Here is a 20,283-nt window from a genome sequence, read left to right as displayed (position 1 = left end):
CAGACTGCTCTGCCAATCACCAAGAATAGCAACAGTCACCTAGCAAGAAAAAATTATTACAGGCAGTGAAAGATAAGGACAAAGAGTGTGTTCCTTTGCTGAGATTCCTGACTCAAATGCTGAATATTTATGTTAACTCATCATTGAAGTTCACATACTTCAAATGCAATGTATAAATTATGTTGTGTGCTACTGAAAAATAAATGGCGTTTTCTTTGAAGTTAGTTATTCTGGACACAATAAGGTAAATTGTGGTTTAATAATTTATGTCTTTGTTGCTGTCTTTTCTAATCCTGTAAGTGGTTAAAGGGAGCAGTGACTTAAATTTCTGATTTTGATTAATCTCTCTTGCCTGTGGAAAAAAACATTATAGCATGAGAGTAAACACACTCATTCAGATAGCTGCTATCACAAGCTGTATGTTAGAAGACGTCATCCAGTGCTAAAAGGCTACAAACACCAAATATGCTTTAAAGGTGCGTGTCAGTCTGCTATTGCCCAAGATTGTGAATACCTGTATTGCTAACAGGCACTCCCAAGATAATTAGAGAAAGACCCACAAACATTTCCTTGCAACTTTTGTTGTAACAGGTGTAAGTTACTTCTCTTTTTTACTCTGGGAGGCATCAGAAATTACTCACATACTTTCAGAATAAACCCTGAGTGATCCCTTTACTTCCAAAGATTCTTAAGTCTTTGCTCAACTTTTCCCCAAGCAATCCCACATTTGCAGAACTTTGTCAGAGTGCTGACAGGATGAAACACATAGCAGTTCACATAGACATTCCTTGTTTCCCATAAGCTATGTGAAGACAGCAGTATAATTCAAGGTTTTTGATATATCCCAAAGTCTGACAGGATGAAATGTTGCAGCAGTTGGCTAAGTTGAAGCTCCACTGTGTCTGGAAAGAACTAAAAGGAAAGGAAATAATTCTGAAGAATTTGCTTCCATTGAAACATCCTCCACTATTGATCTCTGCTGCCATATTTTAAGTCAGTCTGCGCCCAAAATTTTAAAAAAACCTTTTGGATTAATTCAGTGTTTCTTTATCCTTAAATATTTTTCAGGGGAAAATAAAAAAGAGTAATCAGAAGGTTGTAACTAAGCATGATCTATCATTGACACAGTGATGCTGACAGTCAAGATAACCAATAGAAGCAAAAGCCCAAAGTAAGCAAAATTCATCTTGGTACAGCTGTCTCATTCCTTTGCCAGCCATGTGCTGGAGCCCTGTGCAGTAGTGCTTTCCAGGGTACCCCACTGGACTGCTGAGTGACCAAGGCTGGATCCTTATAGGCAGCCCTGAGAGGCTGAAGAGTCCTGCTACATTCAATATTGCAGGAAAACTCAGAGCAGCCTGAATGTGACCTCTAGGCCTAACACCGACCAGTCCAAAGCAGAAAGCTGGTGTTTAGCAATTCTGAAATCTCTGGCCATCTGTTCTCTAAAGCTTTACAATAATTATATTTTGCCCAAATCTAAGAAACAAGGCCATTTTTCTAGCTGATATATAATCCTACGCCCTGAAATTACGACACTATATTAGGAAAGTTGTCTTTGTAAAAAAAGGAGTGGAAACACTTTCTCTTTTAAATTTCTACATCTAAAATCCGGAATGTGCCCATCTTTTTTTATGTTTTTTGATATTAATCTAACCAAACCCCTAATGAATACCTCTTAATGCCTGAAGTTTCCTGATATTGCACTGGTAGAAATATTTAAATCCCAGTTTTTTTGATAATTGAAGCTGGTCTTAAAAACATGCCACAACATTCATTTTGGTCTGAAGAAAACAATCATTTTTCTCTTTTTTGAAATCTCAGTGATGCAGAGCTAGAATGCCTTCCTGTGCCAGCCACAATTTGTTTTGTGGTTAGTGGAAAATGAAGTAATGCCGTTAAAATGCCTAACAGCTGGTGATGGAAGCTTTATTCAGGAAATTCTCAACACTTGCAGTTTTGCTTTGCTCTGGAGTATTGACTATTTCTGTATTGAAATATTTATCAACCCACTGATGGACAAAACACATCTTTGCTTTGCCTAGTCTCTTGGGTTTCTTCAGTTCTGCTGTCCTTGTGGATGAAAACCTAATTCATGAATAACAACATTAACCCTGAAAACTAATTAATGCAATTGATAAATTATGTCTCAAATAGTTCTTGCTATGCTCAGAATAAAGGCTAACTGTTCCTCTTCACTTGTCCACAATGCTGTTTTGTTTAGCAAGTCTGGAAAATAATGCCCGTTGTATTTTCTTTTGCTGCACTCCATGCAATTTGTATTTTTATGTGGGAACAGGAAAACTAGCTTTGAATAAAGCAAGTTCAAAAGCCCAGGAGTCCTCCACAGAGGCATTTCCTTACTCAGCTTTCCACAGAATTAGCACAGCTCAATATATGGCAGCACTGGATCCCAAAATATCCTTCATGGCTCACTGCAATTCAGTTGTTGTACATGAGGATTCACTTTTGGCATTTATCACTGAAAGTAGTTTTAATTTTTCAGGGGTTTATTTCCACAGAAACACAGTTAAAAAGCATTTTCTGCACTTAATATTAAGAAAGTCCCTCAGCAGGCCAGTCTCACAGCATATAATTCACTTAAATACTATTCACTTAAATACTAAATACTCAATTGAATATGTGGTAGTGGATTTATGGATGCCAACAGCCTTTAGCTTTTATCAGAAATACCAACATAGGCATTAAGGACTGTAGCATTCAGTCCTCTAGCTGTATCAAACATGGTATTTTAACTGAAGTGCAGGAATAAAGGAATAATAGCATGACCATGAAAGAAACTAGAGGGAGGGAATCAAACTTGCACAACAGTCTCTAGAGAGACCATCATAGAGGGTCATTCAGGTTGAAAAAGACCTTTAAGATTATTGAATCCAACCATAAATCTGGATAGTGTTTATATGGGACTTTGTTGGCTGAACCATCTGGATCCTGGGGTCTTGATGAGCTTTGTCATTCTCCCCTGACTTAACTTGCTCCATCTGTCAAATCAGCAGAAACAAATGAAATTGCTCCATCAGGAAACAAGAACACACTGTCTTCTCCTGAAAAAATTGCCTGGTCTTCACCTGACTTGGTTGCTTACATGTAAATGGAAGAAATGGCACTAATCCAAACCCTGTACCCAACAAAGTTCCAGTCAGCTTTCCAACAAAGCAAATACTGAAGGTTCTACCCTGCCAGCAGACAGCATTTTGCCGTACAGCACAGGTAGAAGGTGTCAGAGCACTGTCAGGACTGCTGCCTCTCATTGCATGGCAGTGTGCCCCACAAGCAGGAACATTCACCTTCAGCATGGCCATGGAGTTCAGGCAGCCATACACACATGCTATGTTCTCCTTTCTTTATTTTGTTGCCTAAATTGGCTGAGCTTAAAGCCAGCTCTGCTTCTACAGTGTTGGCCTGGAAGATGAACAATGTGTTTGGGGAAAAGCTTCTCCTCCAACATCTCCACACAGTGAAAGTAAAGCACACATAATTGATGGGGGTGGTGTTGCAAGGTCTGGATATAGCAGGGAAGATATTTTCTGTTCCACACCTTATATTTCTAATCCTGCACCAGAAGAACAATGTGAATCAAAGTCCTGAAATCCCCTGCACTTCTTAAATAATCATAGTTGTTCATAATAGTCCTGTTCTCTTGGAAATATCCTGAAGTACAGGCAAGTTCAGTAGTTTTACATAAAGACAGTTTTGCAATCCTTCACAGCCTAGGAAAACACAACCAGATTTTCTTTTGCATGGATACTAAGAATCCACAGGTATCTCTGAAGGGGGAAACAGAAAATGGATTTTAAAGACTTCACTGGCCCTTCTATGAGATAAAGAGTTTCCCTCCCTACTGCCAGAGAGCTCCAGTTCAAAATAGTCTGTTTAGTTTCACTTCCGAAGGAAAAAAAATTAGTTAACTGCAAAATGGAGACCTTTTGCAGGGAGAGAGCAAAAGAAAAAATGACAAGTCAAGCAAATTCCTATCCCACAGTCTGCTGGTATCAGTGCCCTTGTCTTGCTATTATCCTTCCTGAGTTTCTGAGCTGTTCAGTGTTCCAATACCCAGTTCTCCCCATCTGAAATCCATTGACATTGTCTTAGTGATGCATAATCAGGCCAAAGCCTGACTGCCCACAAGGTTGCACACAGAGCACTGGAGAATGTGACACAGAAATTTTCAACATTATGGAGTCCTCTTGCCTTCAGCAAAGCTAATTTAGTTCAGTCTTTCTAACAGGTCTCATGCTCCATTCTGATTAGTAACTCAGAGCAGTGGGGAAAATCAGGGGCAAACTGGCATGGCCAAACTGGATCTGGAGATGGGAAGTAAAGTTGTTGGACCCAAACTTATTCTGATCACTCAGACTTATCAATTCCTTCTATCTTTCCTAGCATGTAAGATACCATCAAGTGATAAAAGTAGCAGCTAGCAATACAATAGGAGGAGCTGTAGTGATAGCATTAATGCCTTAGCATTAATACTATTAATAATAGTATTAGGCTGGTCCAGGATTCTTGTAGCTGCATGTCATTGTATATGGGACCTAATCCTGACATGACCTAATATGATTTCAACAGTGCACCTCCAGTACTCACTAGCTGTTACCAGAAAATTCAGCAGGTACATCTAGTAGAGAGAATCCTGGATAGGAAAACTAAATGTATTACACTGGTGAAGCTGAGTGAAATTCAGGTGTAACTGCAGGAAAGGTGCTGGACAAGAGCAGGATTTGAAAGGCTTGCTCTCAGCGTATGAAATTTTCCCTGTAAAGAAAGGTGACAATAAAGATCAGCAGTACTTCTGCCTTTCCTCAGATTAATCCTTTTGAGGATTGTGAGGATCCATTCCCTTACCATAAAATCAGTGCTGTATCTTCACTGATTTTTTTGCTAATTTTACTGCCTTCATGGATGGACCTGCAGAGGTAGACTCAGCTTAGCATAATATAATATGCAATCGACCCCTTAGTGCAGATCCTCAATGCACCCAGGGCAATTTGGTACGTGAAGTGCATATACTGGCCAGGGTACAGGTGGGCATTGTATAAAAAAACAAACAAAAAAGTATTACTGAAATCAAAGGACAAAGCTGGATTCAGAAAAACTAAGCTAAGCAGAATCAAGTCAGGACATGGTTTTTCTGTGATGATTTCTCCCTCTCACCCTACTACCTCATGTCTGGTAAAGCTGAAGGCCTTGGTTGGGGATACTCTTGGTTGGGGATTGCTGTGCCTCTGCAGGGACCAGATCACAAGGTAAAAACCTGAGCTGGTGGCTCTGTCCACACCCTCACATCAACTGTCAGGAGCAACCTGGCAACTACCCAGCAGTCACTATGCTCACAGCCACTGCCTCCAAGGGCTGCTTGTCAAGCAGGATTAACTATATGTCCTTGAAGGGAATTTGCTCAGCTAGGCAAAGTCATGAAACAAACCAAAGGTGGTTTTTTGTGCCAGTGAAGAAAGATGGGGCCATCAAACAGAGCTTCAGCATGAAGCACTTGCAGGCTCATTGCAGCACTGCCTAGGTGAGATAGTTTAGACCATCAGGGCAGGCATTAAAACAGACTTGGAGAAAAACTGAAGGCTCCTTGTTTGATGACAGCAGCTGAAGAGTGCTGCTAAGATGAGCCTTGTTCATCATCAGTGAACTTAGTTCTCAACAGTGGCTGTGGAAAGACCAGGGCAGAAGACCCCTATGACCTGGTGTTAATCCCAACAATAAACATTTGACAGTGCTGCAGTTTAAAAAATTGAGAATTTGGTCTCTGGCCTGGAAAAGAACATGGATCAATTTGAAGCAAAGCTGATGGCTTTGAACATGAATGAAGAGCAAATTTACCAGAATGGCATCATCTGAGGGCTATGAGCAGATGAACACGAGAATGTGTTGGTTAATATTGGTAGTGTAGTTTAGAATCACAGAAATTTGGAACGGTATGGGTTGGAAGGGACCTTTATCTCACCTTGCTCCACCCCACACACCCCCCAGGCATGGGCAGGCACACCTCCCACTAGATCAGGTTGCTCAAAGCCCCATCCAGCCTGGCCTTGAACACTTCCAGGGATGGGGCAGCCACAGCTTTTCTGGGCAGCCAGTGCCAGTGGCTCACCACCTTCACTGTAAAGAAATTCTTCCTTATATCTACTCTAAACTTGTCCTCTTTCACATTGAAGCCATTTTTCCCTCGTCCTATCATGACATGACTTTGTGAAAAATCCCTCTCCAAGGCTGTAGTATATGGCCAAGAGGAAGTGTTTTTCCAAATATTAAAAGTCAGTTCTCAAAAAATTAGCCAAGAACCTTAAATCTGTATATGCTTTCCTAAGGCCTTCCAGGAAGAAAATATTGTATATGGCATTTAAGTAGATTCTGAACTGAGTCAGGTACATGTTCTCACACTAATTAACTGCAATGACAGCAAAGATAGAGTACACCCAGATGTTTGCCAGACTAGTCTTGCAGACTCTCCAGCTCAGGAACTAAGACTTCAAACTGCCTCTAGACAAACAAGTTTATTGGAACTATACAGAGTCATATCAGCATCTGTATGCATCTAAAACCCACACAGGTCCTGAAGCTGTTTTTGCCTCTGGGATGCAGATGAAAGAAACAGAGCAACTTGGCAAATGAGCACAACTGCATTGCAGTGAGCAAGGAGATCACAATGTCACACAGATCAGCTCTAAAGTGATGCTGGTTGGATGTGCGGAGATGTCCATCAAATTACTTCTCAGACCAAGGCAACTTAACCATATCTCCCCTTGTTTCTCTTTCCTCCTGAAGAAAAAGTTATGTTCTCAGCCAGAATAATCAGTCACCCTGACATTCTGGTCCCCAGATGTATTTAAGTAGAATCATAGAATCGTAGAATCACAGAATCATAGAATATGGTGAGTTGGAAGGGACCTCTCAGGGCCATCGAGTCCACCTCCTGGCCCTGCACAGGATGTTCCAAGAGCCACACATGTACCCCAGAGTGTTGTCCAAACACTTCTTGAACTCTGTCAGACTTGGTGCTGTGACCACTACCCTGGGGAGCCTGTTCCAGCGCCCAGCCACCATCTGGGTGAATTTTTTTTTTCCTGATATCCAGCCTAAACCTCTCCTGACTCATATGGCTGTACACACATAATCTTTAGAAGCAGCTTGCTTTTCTACACACTTGCCAATTAAAATGTGAAAATGCACTCTAGATCCCAAAAGGGCTTCTTAATCATATTTTAATTTTTATGACTTCAAAAAGGTACTTACAGAGTATACTAAAATCAGTGTTAATTACAATAACTCCTTGCAATCAAGGTCCTACCCCACCCTTTTTCATATGCATATCATAATGTCACTGATCTCCCATGAAAATTAACACAGGACTAAGTTTCAGGAAATACAAGGCAGATATGATATATTACAGATAATATCTATTATACATAATTTTATCTGTTGCACTGATCATGCTCCCAAATTAATTAGCTATGGCAATTATATGCAAGTGTGGTTTGTCCTTGCACTTCCTTTTTTTTTCTTATGCCTCCATAGTTAATTACGCACCTTCTGGTAACCATCACTGTTAGTTCACCATTGATAATTCTAAAACTTTTTAAAATTTAATGTTCTGCAGTTTTACATTTTTTTAAAGGTATCTATTTCACAATCACATATTCTTTGTCATTCCATGTATAGGGAGATTTTGAGGGAAATACTGAGAAACCCACCGAAGCATAATCAGTAAACATATTTATTTGAACAAGTCTACTTATTTGTTGGGTTGGGGATTTTCCCATTCAAAAGCTTATTGTTAAGAAATCACATTGATCCCAAAATTCTATCCAAAAGTATATTAATAGACTGGACAAAGAGCATAGGTCGATAATTCATTATGCTGGTCTCTGAGGAGAGCAAATCAATACTTTTGTTCTGTTGTTCAAATAACTAAAAACCCTATGTGAATTCATTCATTATGGGCATGTTTTCACTACAAGAACAGCGCTTGCAGGTGAAGCTTTTTCTGGCATTAAACTGACTAACTGAAGATGTCTGTGGTCACACAGAGGGTAACTTGCACTTTTCTCAAACGTCCTCAATACTGACAAAGTAATAATCTCATTCTTAAAACAGACAAAATAAGTAAAGTCAGAGTAAAAAAGGGATTCAGGTTTCAGATTTTATGTGTATCCAAAGGTAATAATAGATTGAAAGTCTGATTTATAACTGCTTTTAAACTGCTTCCCTGCCTAAAAGAAAGGGAGGGACCATGCCCAACAAGGCACAACCCACTTTCCCCAACAGCAAACACAGGCCTACCAGCAACAGGTTTGCTTTTCTTAGCTTTTGCAGTAATTATTTTTTAAGAGGCTACATCTACTTAGAGGATTCTAAGAAACGGACAGAGCAGACCCTCCACCTTAATTTCAATGTAGGCCAAGGCAAAATTTGGCAAAGCTTGACCCTGTTCTCCCTGCTGTCAACTTCAATTAAATCTTTAGCACAACTGGTGAAAAAAAGGCCAAATTGATTTCACTGTTGGGGAAAAAAACAGTAATTGCACAATCTACAAAAAGTAATCCATTAGACAATATTAGGATGCAAAATGAGTCCTGTAATGAAGTGTAGTTCTGTGGTAGAGGGTAGTACAGTGGAAAAATACTGAACTATACACAGCTGCGCATCCATGGTAGCTGTGCATCCAGCTCACCTGAAATATTATTTGAGATGACATGGCTCTCCTGGGACAAAATGAACTGTACTTGTGAGAAACACATACAGTTCTCAGAAAGCACTAAATCACATTTCTTATAAGTAACCAATGCAGCTCTTTGCCCAATAAGCAAGCTGCTGTTAAACCATCAAATTCCTCAAATAGCAAGTTCTGCCATGGAAACTGCATGGAAAATAACCTATGGATTTTTTTTTTTTTAATGGAAGGTTTCTTTCCCCTTTAGATACAAAATCCTACTCAAAAAGCAAATCTGGATGATGACAAATATCTTCTGAGAATTCACAAAACATTACAACACTTTTGCAATCTTTGCTTTTAGTTGTCCTGAAGTGCAATGCACAAACTGAAAGAGGGGATGTCTAGATTAAATATTAGAAAAAAAATATTCATTGACGATAGACTGACACTGAAAAAAGTTGCCCAGAAACATGGATGAACCTCAAGATGAACCTCACCATGGCAGGGGGGTAGAACTAGAAAATTTTTAAGGTTCTTTACAACACAAAATCATTACATGATTCTATGAATTATCCCATGCAAAACTTAGATGTGCTACTCTGGCAGCCACTAAGTGCATTCAGAGTGATGCTGGGTCTTTCCATATTGCATTGCAGTGTGCTGCATAGAAATAATTCTCTGGCCCATGTAGCACCAGTTCTGGAGTGAAGACAAAGGGTCATAAAAGTCATGAGAGTAACAGATCATACTCGTTATCCATCTAACCTCCTGAATACCACCACCATTGTATTTTCTTTAGACCTTAGATCAAAGCAAGCCATTTATAAAGACCTCTGATTTTTGTTAAGATTTCAGACAATTACAAGTGATTGATCCCTATATTACCCTAATAGCTAGAACAGCACAGCTTACTCAAGGTTGTGTTTGTTAAACTTCCAGCCATGGGATCACCTTATGTCATAAGACTATAAATTCAAAGACTTTAAATCCTTCCAGTGTTATGCCTCTTCTTACATACAGTGATTCATTCTCTTCTTATCCCTTTTCTTTGATAAACTTCATTTAAAGTCCTTCAACCTCATGTCAAAACTGATTTTCTATCTTAAAAGGCAAACATCACATCTGGACACAGTATTCCAGTCAGTTGCTCCACAGATTCTACATACAGAAGAAAGATAACTTCCCAATTTGTGTTTGTCATTCTTCATTTATATATTCAAGGACTGCATTGTCCTTTTGGCAACATCCCAAAAAGAACTTACACTGAATGAGCTACAAAAGAACATCCCTACCAAAAACAATCTCCAGTCCTGAAGTAACCATTGCATTCTTCATTGCTTGCTTGCAGCAGCATTAAAACATATTGCTTTTTAAAATCTAGCAATTAGAACCAGCGATTCAGGTAATTCTTACTAGTAATTTAGACAGTTTACTACAGACCATCAAATCATTTATGTTGTAAAGGATCTGAAAAATATCCAGTCTAATCTCTTGCTTAAAGCCGGGCTAGTGTCACAGTAAGAATGGGTTGCCCAGGTCCTTTCTCAGCCTCTCTGGACACTTTCATGCTTTACCCACTTCCAGGCAACTTTTTTGTTTTATATAATAAAATATGTATTGTCTAAAAGCATAGCCATGGAAGACTTTATGACCACATTCTAGGTATTTGAAAAAAAAAAGCTAAACTTTGATTAAAAACTTAGCCACAAAAAAAGTATACAGGCACCTAATTAGCAACAGCGTTGTTCACTGGCACCTAACCACTGACTATCTGTTATGGAAGTATTAGTTTATAGTCCATGCAGCAGATATAAAATCTGTTAATGCAGCCTAATTTCATTGGTTCAGTAAACAGCATGGAATATTGAATTAAAATCTCCAATACCGCCCAAGGAAACAACGAGAAGACTGAGATTCAGATGAGTTGTTTCTGTCAAAAAAGATTTACCTTCTAAGATGGCAAGCTGGCTGGTACTTTGTTTTGGCTGCTAACTTTAGCTATTAGTGCCCTCCATTGCTTCTGAGAGTTAGCAAAGCAAGAGCTACCGCCTCATTCACCTCCCTTCTCCAGTTGCTAATTTCAGCTGTACAGCTTCTGCAATTTTCTGCAAAAGTTCAGCTGCTTTAAGTATTCCTCATCTAGGTCTTTAACATTCTTGGAAACTAACTATTCAGCTATGCTGATTAGAAAATGTTTAATTTCAGCAAATGCTGCTTTACATCTTCCTTGAGTGCAGTAATACTTCTATTCAAGTCTCTTATCTAAGTGCCAATAAGCCCTTGAAGCACACAAAATCTGACCAGCAGTAGATAAAAGATAAACCCTGAAGGACCCTTGCTTTCCATAGGCACCCTGCTCTTGGCATTAATGTTACATATTTATTGGTAAAGAAGTTATTTTTATGACAGCATTTTGCTTCAAAATGTCTGTTTGCAAGATAGTAGTCTAAGAAAGCAAGTCTGAGGGTCATGAAGTCCTATATAGAAAGCAACTTGGTTTCCATATTTACTTGGCTAATTTACTTGCCATCTTGCTCTTAATTTTATTTGAACGCACTTCTGTATCTTTAAAAAAGTTTTTTTTTTAAATGTCATAACTGTTTGAATGCTGTCATATTAGGTTGTTATAGTTCCAAATGTTTACTTCTTCTCCATTTGGGACTATGAATCTAATATACAGTAATGTGACTACTTAAGAGGAGCTATTACAATTTATGTTAACCCAGCTGCTATGTAAGTACATAAAATTTGCATATTAACAATCCTGATGTTAATTTTGATTTTAAAAACTGTCTGCCAGGAACTATTTCTCAACTTTTGATATTTTAATTGAAACTTTTTTTTTTCCAGATAACCAATTATACTAACGTTTATTGTAAATTAGATAAATTTGTGCTAAATTCAGTTTATTAGAAGTGGGTGGTTCATATATATATTAAACTCTAATTTTAAAACAGCAATTTTTAATTTGCTCTGAAAAATTTTAAGTGGCAACTTTTCCACATCTTCCCTAATTCTCCATACTACGTATTTTTAATCTGCTCTGAAAAATTTTAAGTGGCAATTTTTCCACATCTTCCCTAATTCTCCACACTAGTGCTTAAACACCCTTGCAGCTGAAAGCTTTTATTCATGTGCAACCTTGAACTGCTGTACTTTCAAGTTTTCTGTGGTATGTGAAAAAATAGTGGGTGAAGAATGCTACCTTGCCCTTTATCCCAGCATTCCAAACAAGCCTAAGGTGCACAGGTGCTACACTGGGAAATAGTTAAAAAGGACACCATTCTTCACTCAATCATTTATTTCTCTACACCATCATCCACCAAAGAGAAGGCAGCAGAAACTCAGTAGAACTCAGCCATCCTGTCACACCTTTCTTGGATGGCAGCCGACCGCATTCCTTTCTCTTCTAATGGACGACAAGGGTAGGAAAACCAGAAGGCTGCCGATAAACCTCGCAGAACTCCAGTGAAATTCCACCTCCGTGGATGGTTTTTAACAGGGGCCTCCACGTTCACACGAGCTGCAGCTGACCTACAAGCGGTGTGTGTGACCAGCCCCTCGCGGTGTGTGTGCGGGGTTTCTGAAGGATGGCCGGCCGCACACAGCACGTGGAAAAGAGGTGATGCCTGGACTGATGAGGCCGACGCCCTGCTCCATCCGAAAGGGTGGCTATATGATTTGTCCCTTAATCCAAGGCCGGGCACAATGGCAGGAACCGCCTCTCCCGGCTCCGCGGGCGGACCTTCCTTCCCCGCAGGCAGCCTTGGGAGCAGGGCCGCACCGCGGCACGCCGCCCCCGCGCCGCTGCCCGGGCCCGGCCCGGCCCACCGCCCCCGGCCCAGGCGAGGCTGGGCCGCCGGATCCGGCCCCGCCGGTCCTCCCCGCCCCGCGGCGCTGCGGAGCTCCCGCCCTCGCCCCTCTCTCTTCCTCCGCCGGCAGCTGCGGCATCCCCCGGGCGGCGGGACCTGCAGCGAACCGCCCCCCGCGCGCGGCCCCGGCTGCTGCGATCTCCGCGGTGCCCGGTCTTTGCCCGAGGCGAGCGCGGTGAGGCGGGGGCCGCTCGCCGGGCCCAGCTCAGGCAGCGCAGCGATGCCGGCAGCCCGCGCTGGGCCGCGCCGGGCCGCTCTGCGCCCGCAGCATCGCGGCGGCCCGTGTGCCATGAGCCGCCCACCCTTGGGCACCTTCTCCGCCCCGCTCGCCTCCTCCTCCCACGGAGCCACCCTCCTCCTCCGCCCCCTCTCCCTGCCAGCCTCCTCCCCGCCCTTCCCCGCACTCCACGCCGGTGCCGGAGCCGCGCGTCACTCGGGCTCCAGCCCCGCCGCAGACATGGCGACACTGACAGCGGTCCAGCCGCTCACGCTGGACAGAGGTAAGCGCCGCTGCCGCCGCTCCCCGGCCGCGCCTCCCCGGCCGCCCTGCCCGGGGGCCACCGCGGCGAGCGCCGGCTCTGCCCCCGCAGCTCCGGCGCGGCGGGCGCTGCCGCGGCAGCGCTCCGGCCCCGCAGTGCCCGGGGCCGGCGGTGGCGGCGGGCAGCGGGGACGCGCCTCCCCGCGGGGCTCAGGTGGGCGGCGGGAGAAGGTCTGAAACGGAGGAGATAAACTTTGTGCGGGCAGGGGCCGGGATGGGGCAGGTATCCCGCCGCCGGCGGCGCGGCGGTGCCGCAAGCGCAGCAAGCTCGGCGGTCAGCGCTCCGCTCCGGAGGCGCTCCTCGGTGCCGCTCCGCTCCGGAGGCGCTCCTCGGTGCCGCTCCGCCGTCGCCGCCGTGCGGGGCTCCCCCGTGGGCGCCCCTCGCCGTGGCTCCGTGCCGAGGCCCCGCGTCGCCGCCCCCGCAGGTGGCTCGGAGGGGGATGCTCGGTGGCGGGGCAGCGCCGCTCCGGCTGCGGGTCGGGAGCCCGAACCTCTCGGCGAGAGCGTCGTTTGCCGGCAAAAGGCGGCTTTTGGGGGCTTGAGCGGGGGTGTGCGGGGAAGGGATCCGTGACCGCAACTTGTCCGTTCGCATGCAGAAGAGCGGTTCTGCGTATTCCCGTACTCAGCTGCTCGGTGCGGGTAGGGAGAGCGTGGTGTTTGGGCAGCCGTGAGGCTGTGTCAGTAGTAACCTTGTACAGGTAAGAGAGTGCTGAAATCCTGAAGTTTACAATTAAAGTTTTGCTTTCAGGCTGTAAAAATAGAACCTCATTCCCTTGCAGTGCAGTTGTTCCCATAACATTCGGTTTCTGTGGGTTACAGGGGGGAGCAACTTTGCTCGTACTGCTCCCAGTACGGCATTCTGAATTGCAGAGGTGTCCTCCTTCCTCACTTGCGTCCAGAGGCTCCAAGAGACTCCCAGTCCCTATAAATCTTGTACTGCTGAAAGAATAATTGAGGCCAGTGCCTTGCTGTTTTAAATGTTTCGGGTTTTTTTCCAAAGGATTAAGATGGATTGTTGAAGTAAGATGGAGATTTTTTTTTTTCCCTGTGATTCCTGTGCAAATGAAACACAAACAGTCTCAGAATTGTAAAAGAGAGGTAGGTACCTTTCCTAGAACCCACCTGAGAGCAAAACAGCCCACAAAGTACTCCAAATGCAGTTTGCTGGGCACAGATTCCAGCATTAGTAAAAAGGGAGAAGCTAAAGTTATTTCATGGAAATAGCCAAGTGTTAGCCTGCACTTTAAATTAAACTGCTCAGAAATCCACTGTGTAATCTACAGTTTCACCCTAATGCTGTTTTCAGTAAGCAGGACAAATCTACTTTCTGGCAAAGGGTTGAACAGATGGCAATCCATTAGCAAACCTGACTTTTCAAAGGAAATATTACTATTTCAGAATTATATATCCCTTCTTGCAAAAGTATGCTTTAAAAATTCCGCAATACACAACAATGCAAATTAGTTCTAATTTAAATATAAGCATCTGTTGTCTGTGTCCAGGATATGCCTAACCATTTGGCAGGCGTGCCAGTGTTACAGTCTTCCTGGTTGTCAGCTGTGGCTGGTATTAGTGAGAGTGAGATGAAACATCACAGAATGATAGGATGTGGTGTGCAAAACAGAAACACAGGCAAGAGGAAATAGATTTAAACAGTGCCCCTGACCTGCAGAAGGCCATTTCGTCAGGGGGATTCACTTCATCACTTGTAACATGCTGCTGCATCAACTATAGAGGACGGGCTGAAGCAGCTCCAGAGGCAACTAGACCACAAAAGTGCTCCCAGATATTTCCTCTGTAGTCTTTCTTTCACAGTCATGGGAGAGGGGAAGTTCTACATAGTGAGATTTTCTAGATTCCTGTTACATTGGTTAAAGCACATGAGCCATATTTACTGTCACTATGCCTTGTGCTTCTCTGCTGTCATCTATGCATAGCCCTTAAAAGTCTTTTACCCTCATATCCATTTCACTATGTCCCACAGAGAACTCAGCACAGCAAGAAAATAGGGAGTGTTTCAGGAGAGGTGGTATTGTTTGTCTTGTGCTTCTGAGGGAATTGCTGTCCAGGAAGTGTTCTGCATTCCCCCTTGCTATGGGTCACTGACACCGGTAAAACATCATAAGGATATATACATTAGAAATCTGAATTACACTCTGATGTGGTCTCCTCCTGGACAAAATATATTGACTGTATTCTAATACATGGATGGGAGCTTTCTTAAAGCCTGATGTAAATGGCATTCAAAACCTGTATGTTAAAATGAATTACCATTTAAAGGTGAAGGGCATGGTGTGTGTGAATGATTGAAAGCCAATTATATTCTGGAAGATTACTTCAGTCCAAAGCACAGGAATTAATTTCCTTAATTCCTGTCATCATATGCCTTTCTACCTGCACAAATGTGTGCAAGTTCCATTAGGGCTCTTTAATATGTAGAACAAGTTCACAAAATAATGGAAATTTTAATCACTTACAATTTAATCTCTAAGGCTTTTGCCTGACCTTTGCGTGGTGCTCTGTTGGGAGGAGGGGAAGAAAGCAGCAAGTGTTTCAGGAAGGAAACCTTAAGCATTGTAGTGAGGAGTGGTACCACTTAGGGGGAGGTGGCCCTAGCATTTGGGAGTTTTGGGAGAGGAAAGTGCCTGCTGGGTGTCTTCCAACAGCCAAGTGAGTTGTCTCTTGGAGAAAGTGCTCCTTCGTACCTTCATTGCAAATGTCTTACACCCTGAATCAATAGCACCCCATCAGTAATCTCCAGTGTCCATGAGAGCTAACTGGTGGAATCTTCCAGGAAGATTCAAAGCTTAAACCTTCATGGTATAGGGAGCTGTACCTTGTTTCAGGTTGAGACAAAGTTACAGGAATGTTTTCAATAAAATGACAAGTAAAAGAAAACAAACTTGGAACTTTTTTTTTCTTTTTCTTTTGTGTTCAAGGTTATGGATTTTTAAGTACATTCCCAGCTTAATTTACCTCTGTTAAAAAACCCAAAATGGTCACTTTAGTCCAAAAGAGAAAAGTTTAAAAACACTTATAGTTACTTTTCACTTCTTCCACAGTTATGTCTTCAGTAAGAACTTTGTTGACACTGGTTACAGACAGCTCTGGTTGCAGTTAGTTGGCATTTTCCAGCAGTGTTTATTTGTCTTGGCATACCTCTCTTTACTTTTTACTGCCTTTACCTCTCCTCTCAGTGCTCTTTGTCTTCCAGAGAGCCATTGCTTCACCCTGCCCCATGACCAATAGTAGCTGCCTTTCCCTTTATTATCCAGAGCCCCAGGTCTCCCTTGCATGCTGCCTTTTGTTGCCTTGCTCCTCTCAAAGCCCTGGTGCAGTTAACTCCATTGCTCTGTGTGTTGCCCTTAATCTTTATGCATTTTCACTGTTCAGCAACCCATTTTCCTGCTCTAATCCTGGGCTCTTCTGCTGTCCAGTGACTCTCGCACCTCACCATCGTGACATTGTCTCAAATGCTGCATCCAGATCCAGCAATGATGTTCTGCTTTTCTCCAAGTGGGGGAGTGTCATCTCCTCCAGCCAGTTTAGCCTCCTCATGGTTACTGGAAGACCTCCTGTGAGTTCCTGTGTGCTGCAGGTACACCTTCTAAGCAACGAGAACTTAAAGCAAGCTTGTTGTGGGTGGGATCACTTAGACTGTTTTAGCACAGCCTGATGAAAGCGTTTTCTAGAAGTACCATTACCCTCCTGGAAATAGAGAAGGGAATAGATTTCTGTGCTTCCCTTGACACACATTTAAGGAGTGGTCATAAAGAAGCCTGCAAACTGAATGAGGCATCTTTCTAGCTATGCATTATAGATGTTCCTCTCTATCTGAACTTTTTTATTTGACTAAATGTCTGACATATTTTTCATAAACCTTGTCTTAATTAAAATTTTGCTTGTTTTCTTCCTTACAAGATGAAAATCTGCTTCAGAAGAAAATGACAATCTATTTTCTCAAACTGCTGCAAAATCTCAGTCCCAGTTCCTCTGAATAGGATCATGAAAATGGCAGATTTAACAGGGTGCATTCTTGTTTTTTCAAATACAGAACTAGCCTATACAAAGACCACCTTCTGATCAAGAACAAGGAAATATCTTTTCATATGAAGGGGGACTTTCAACTGCCTTTTGTTAATAATCCATGTCCTACTAATGTTTTTCCCTATATAGTTACTGTTCATGTCACTGATGGTTTTACTTCTTAATGTGACTGAGGGTTTGATTGAATAGACTGAATATACAATGCTAGTACTTTAATCCCTTTGAAGTTTTATAACAAGGTCATAGCTATTGGCTATTGATTAGCAAATTTCTCTTGATTTCAAATACATCCTTGGAAATTGAAAGATTTCTTGTTGTTTGGCTGTAATGCATAACTGAGTTCTGGTTTCTTTTTTTACAAATTCAAGCAAATACTTTTCCATTGGAGGGGGTGTCTCAAAACTTCCTGAAAATCCATTATAAAGCACCATGTTCAATGACAAGAAATAAGAATATGAATGAGTTTGGAATTGTCATCATCTGTTAGACAAACTTCAGGTGTGGTTGTAAATGGCACCTGACCATTAATGTCCATAGCTATTTGCTAGAGTGCTCCTCTTTCCTTTCTCTTCATCCCTTCTTGTCATTTTTCTTCTCACTACATCCTCATAGCCTACATAATTGGGGATTTCTTCCCTATCTATGCCCATATACAGCAGTATATCAAATATAAGATGCATCAGGCTGTGCATATATTATTATAATATATATTATCTTGGAAAAAAGATAAAACATACTCATCAGGAAGAGAAAATCAGATTTATCAAGTGTGAAATACAGTCCTTGACAGGGGAGCAGCATAAAGCCTGATCTCTTTTACACAGGGTGAAGCCCTGTGGAGCAGTGCTAAGTGATGTGCTGTTCCCTGCCTGGCTGCTTGTCTGTCGTGGGGATGTCTTCTCTTGCTTTTCAACTTAGCATGCTAAAATTGAAAAATCCTTCTGCAAGTGCCATGCACTACAAGTCTAACATTTCCCCTCTTTATGTGCCAACTGAGGACATATAAATAACCAAATTCATTCTTCCAAGAAAAACAAAAAAAGTCTATTGTTTGTAGGGACAGAAAAAAAGGTGACAATTCAAGTTTCAGGCTAAAATGCTTAGGTTTTTTTTACATCAACATTACCATTTATTTCATTTTTTTAAATGCATTTTTCTGAAAGGATGGGTTAAGGTTAGTGGATTGAGACAGTGGTTTGTGGGTGTTGACTGGGACACTTTATGAGAATCTGTACAGATAAAGCATTGATTAGTTAGATGTGTAGTTCAGCTGTGCCATCTGGAGCTCTAGAGCTGGAGTGGAAGCATGTCATGTCATGGAAACGAATACATGTCACCTCTGATGTTCACGAGTGGTGTAAAAATACATGTATTTAAAATTTAATACACATGTCCAGCTTAAATGTCTCTGTAGAGTTCTCACCTGAAGAGATGCTAGGAGCTCTTGGCAAGATGGGATATGCCTGAGGCAGCTGGACATCCATAGGAGCACATCTTTTAGGTTGGACTTCCCTTTGTAGGTAGGGCCTTGCCCTTCATCCCAGAGTGATGCATGGTGACATGGAAAGTGGGAGCTGCACCTGTATGCAGTCAGATGGGAACATCTGCTACAGAATTCATGGCAGCTTTTAACATTAAGTCACCTTTGTGAAGTGTAGAGAGGGGGAAACCCTAAATTCTCAGTCACGTTTCCTTCAGAAACATGTAGCTAATAAGAAGGCAGAATCTGCAGAAGATGGATGTGCTGTCAGGACAGGTTTGTGAGGCACCTTCAAAACCGATGGCACTTCAGAGGCCTTGAATTCTTCCTGCTCTCCCCGGATGAAAATGTTCTTTAGACATGGTAGCAATGAATGAATCATTTTAGTCTATCTGAATTTATCCTCCATAGAGAAAAATGGTACAGTGGACTCGTGTGTGTCCTGCTATTGACCCCTCTAAGAGTGCCTGCAGGACAAGAACCTGCACAGTTGCAGAATTCACCATTTGCAACAGGCTTCAAGAGTATTAGTCATTAGAAGGCATGAGGGATACTATCTTGTACTCTCTACAGATAATGTTGAAAAAGAGAATTTATTTTCTAGATAACATCCCTGTGCTGTGTCATACATATTTCAATTTCACACTGATGTCTGAGAGGCACTTCTGTAACTTCAGAAAAATGTATTAATCTTTTGATGTAATTGTAAATAAACAATTTTCTTAATTCCATTCTCTTGCTTGTGTTGGACTTCTCTGATGATGTTACCAGAAAGAAAGCTATTGAATAATGTAACAAGTGAAGTCATCCGCTTTTTGCAGAGGATTATTTGTCCTTTGAGTTTGCTGTTTCAGGACATGTACGTCCCCATTTCTCCTTAACATAGATGACCCTCATGCAAGTGCAAAATATATAAGTACAAGTTTTTGTCTGACCCGTGTTATTTGGATACAAAATACTGTTCTTGAATGTAATGCAATAGAATTTGAAATATGAATTAAGTAAAATTATTAATTCCGGTTACTTGTTAGAAGTGCAAATAGTGAGAAGGAAGGATTTAAGAGGAGACCAAGCTAAGTCAAACAGTGCTTTGAAGCACATAACTCTAAATTTGTGAGTCTGCCTTCCATCACATGTAAGGCAGACAAACAAAATATTTGTTTTACATTATGTGTTTTAAACATTTTTAAAGTAATATTTACTAATGTGCTATGAATTACATAAATATAAATAAATCATAAAAATATTAATTATATATGTATGTGCTAATCCAGGCATTTTCAAATTTAATCTCGGTCAGCTTAATCATCTTTTATGACATTTGCTGAAGAGTCAGCCTCTGAATGAGAAACGTTCAACTGTTAATTCTCTATTCAGATGAGAAGATTTGATTGATAATTTTTACATATACACACATTTACATGTAATAAAAATGTTTTCCTGAGTGTATAAACCACAAGCTTGGATCTTAGAGATCCCTCTTAAAGAAAGAGGGAGATGTATGTATATATTTGAGAACTTGTTTTACCAGGGTCCAAAAGGGACTGGTTAAATAAACCTCAAATTTCTGAAATGCAGCTTAGCTAAGCTACCAAGCTACCAAGAAATGCACACAGCTTCTATAATGTGTTGTTACCCTACTGCTACTTTACTAATAATT

General features: G+C 41.8%; 1 protein-coding gene across 2 annotated transcripts in view; it reads left to right on the top strand.

Annotated features, from left to right (window-relative positions):
* The first annotated feature begins 12,295 nt into the window (after positions 1 to 12,295).
* Positions 12,296 to 20,283, top strand: part of LIN7A (lin-7 homolog A, crumbs cell polarity complex component) — a 46,821-nt gene continuing 38,833 nt past the window's right edge. Inside the window, exon 1 of one of the 2 annotated variants that reach the window (XM_064419613.1) lies at positions 12,296 to 13,058. In XM_064419613.1, the coding sequence (XP_064275683.1) occupies positions 12,395 to 13,058 (664 nt within the window). In that variant the 5' untranslated portion in view covers positions 12,296 to 12,394. The remainder of the gene's footprint in view (positions 13,059 to 20,283) is intronic. The other variant, XM_064419612.1, reaches the window with a different exon arrangement.

This window comes from Passer domesticus, chromosome 5 (assembly GCF_036417665.1).
Source record: "Passer domesticus isolate bPasDom1 chromosome 5, bPasDom1.hap1, whole genome shotgun sequence".
In the NCBI taxonomy this organism is placed as follows: Eukaryota; Metazoa; Chordata; class Aves; order Passeriformes; family Passeridae; genus Passer; species Passer domesticus.
This window is presented reverse-complemented; position numbering and strand designations above follow the sequence as displayed.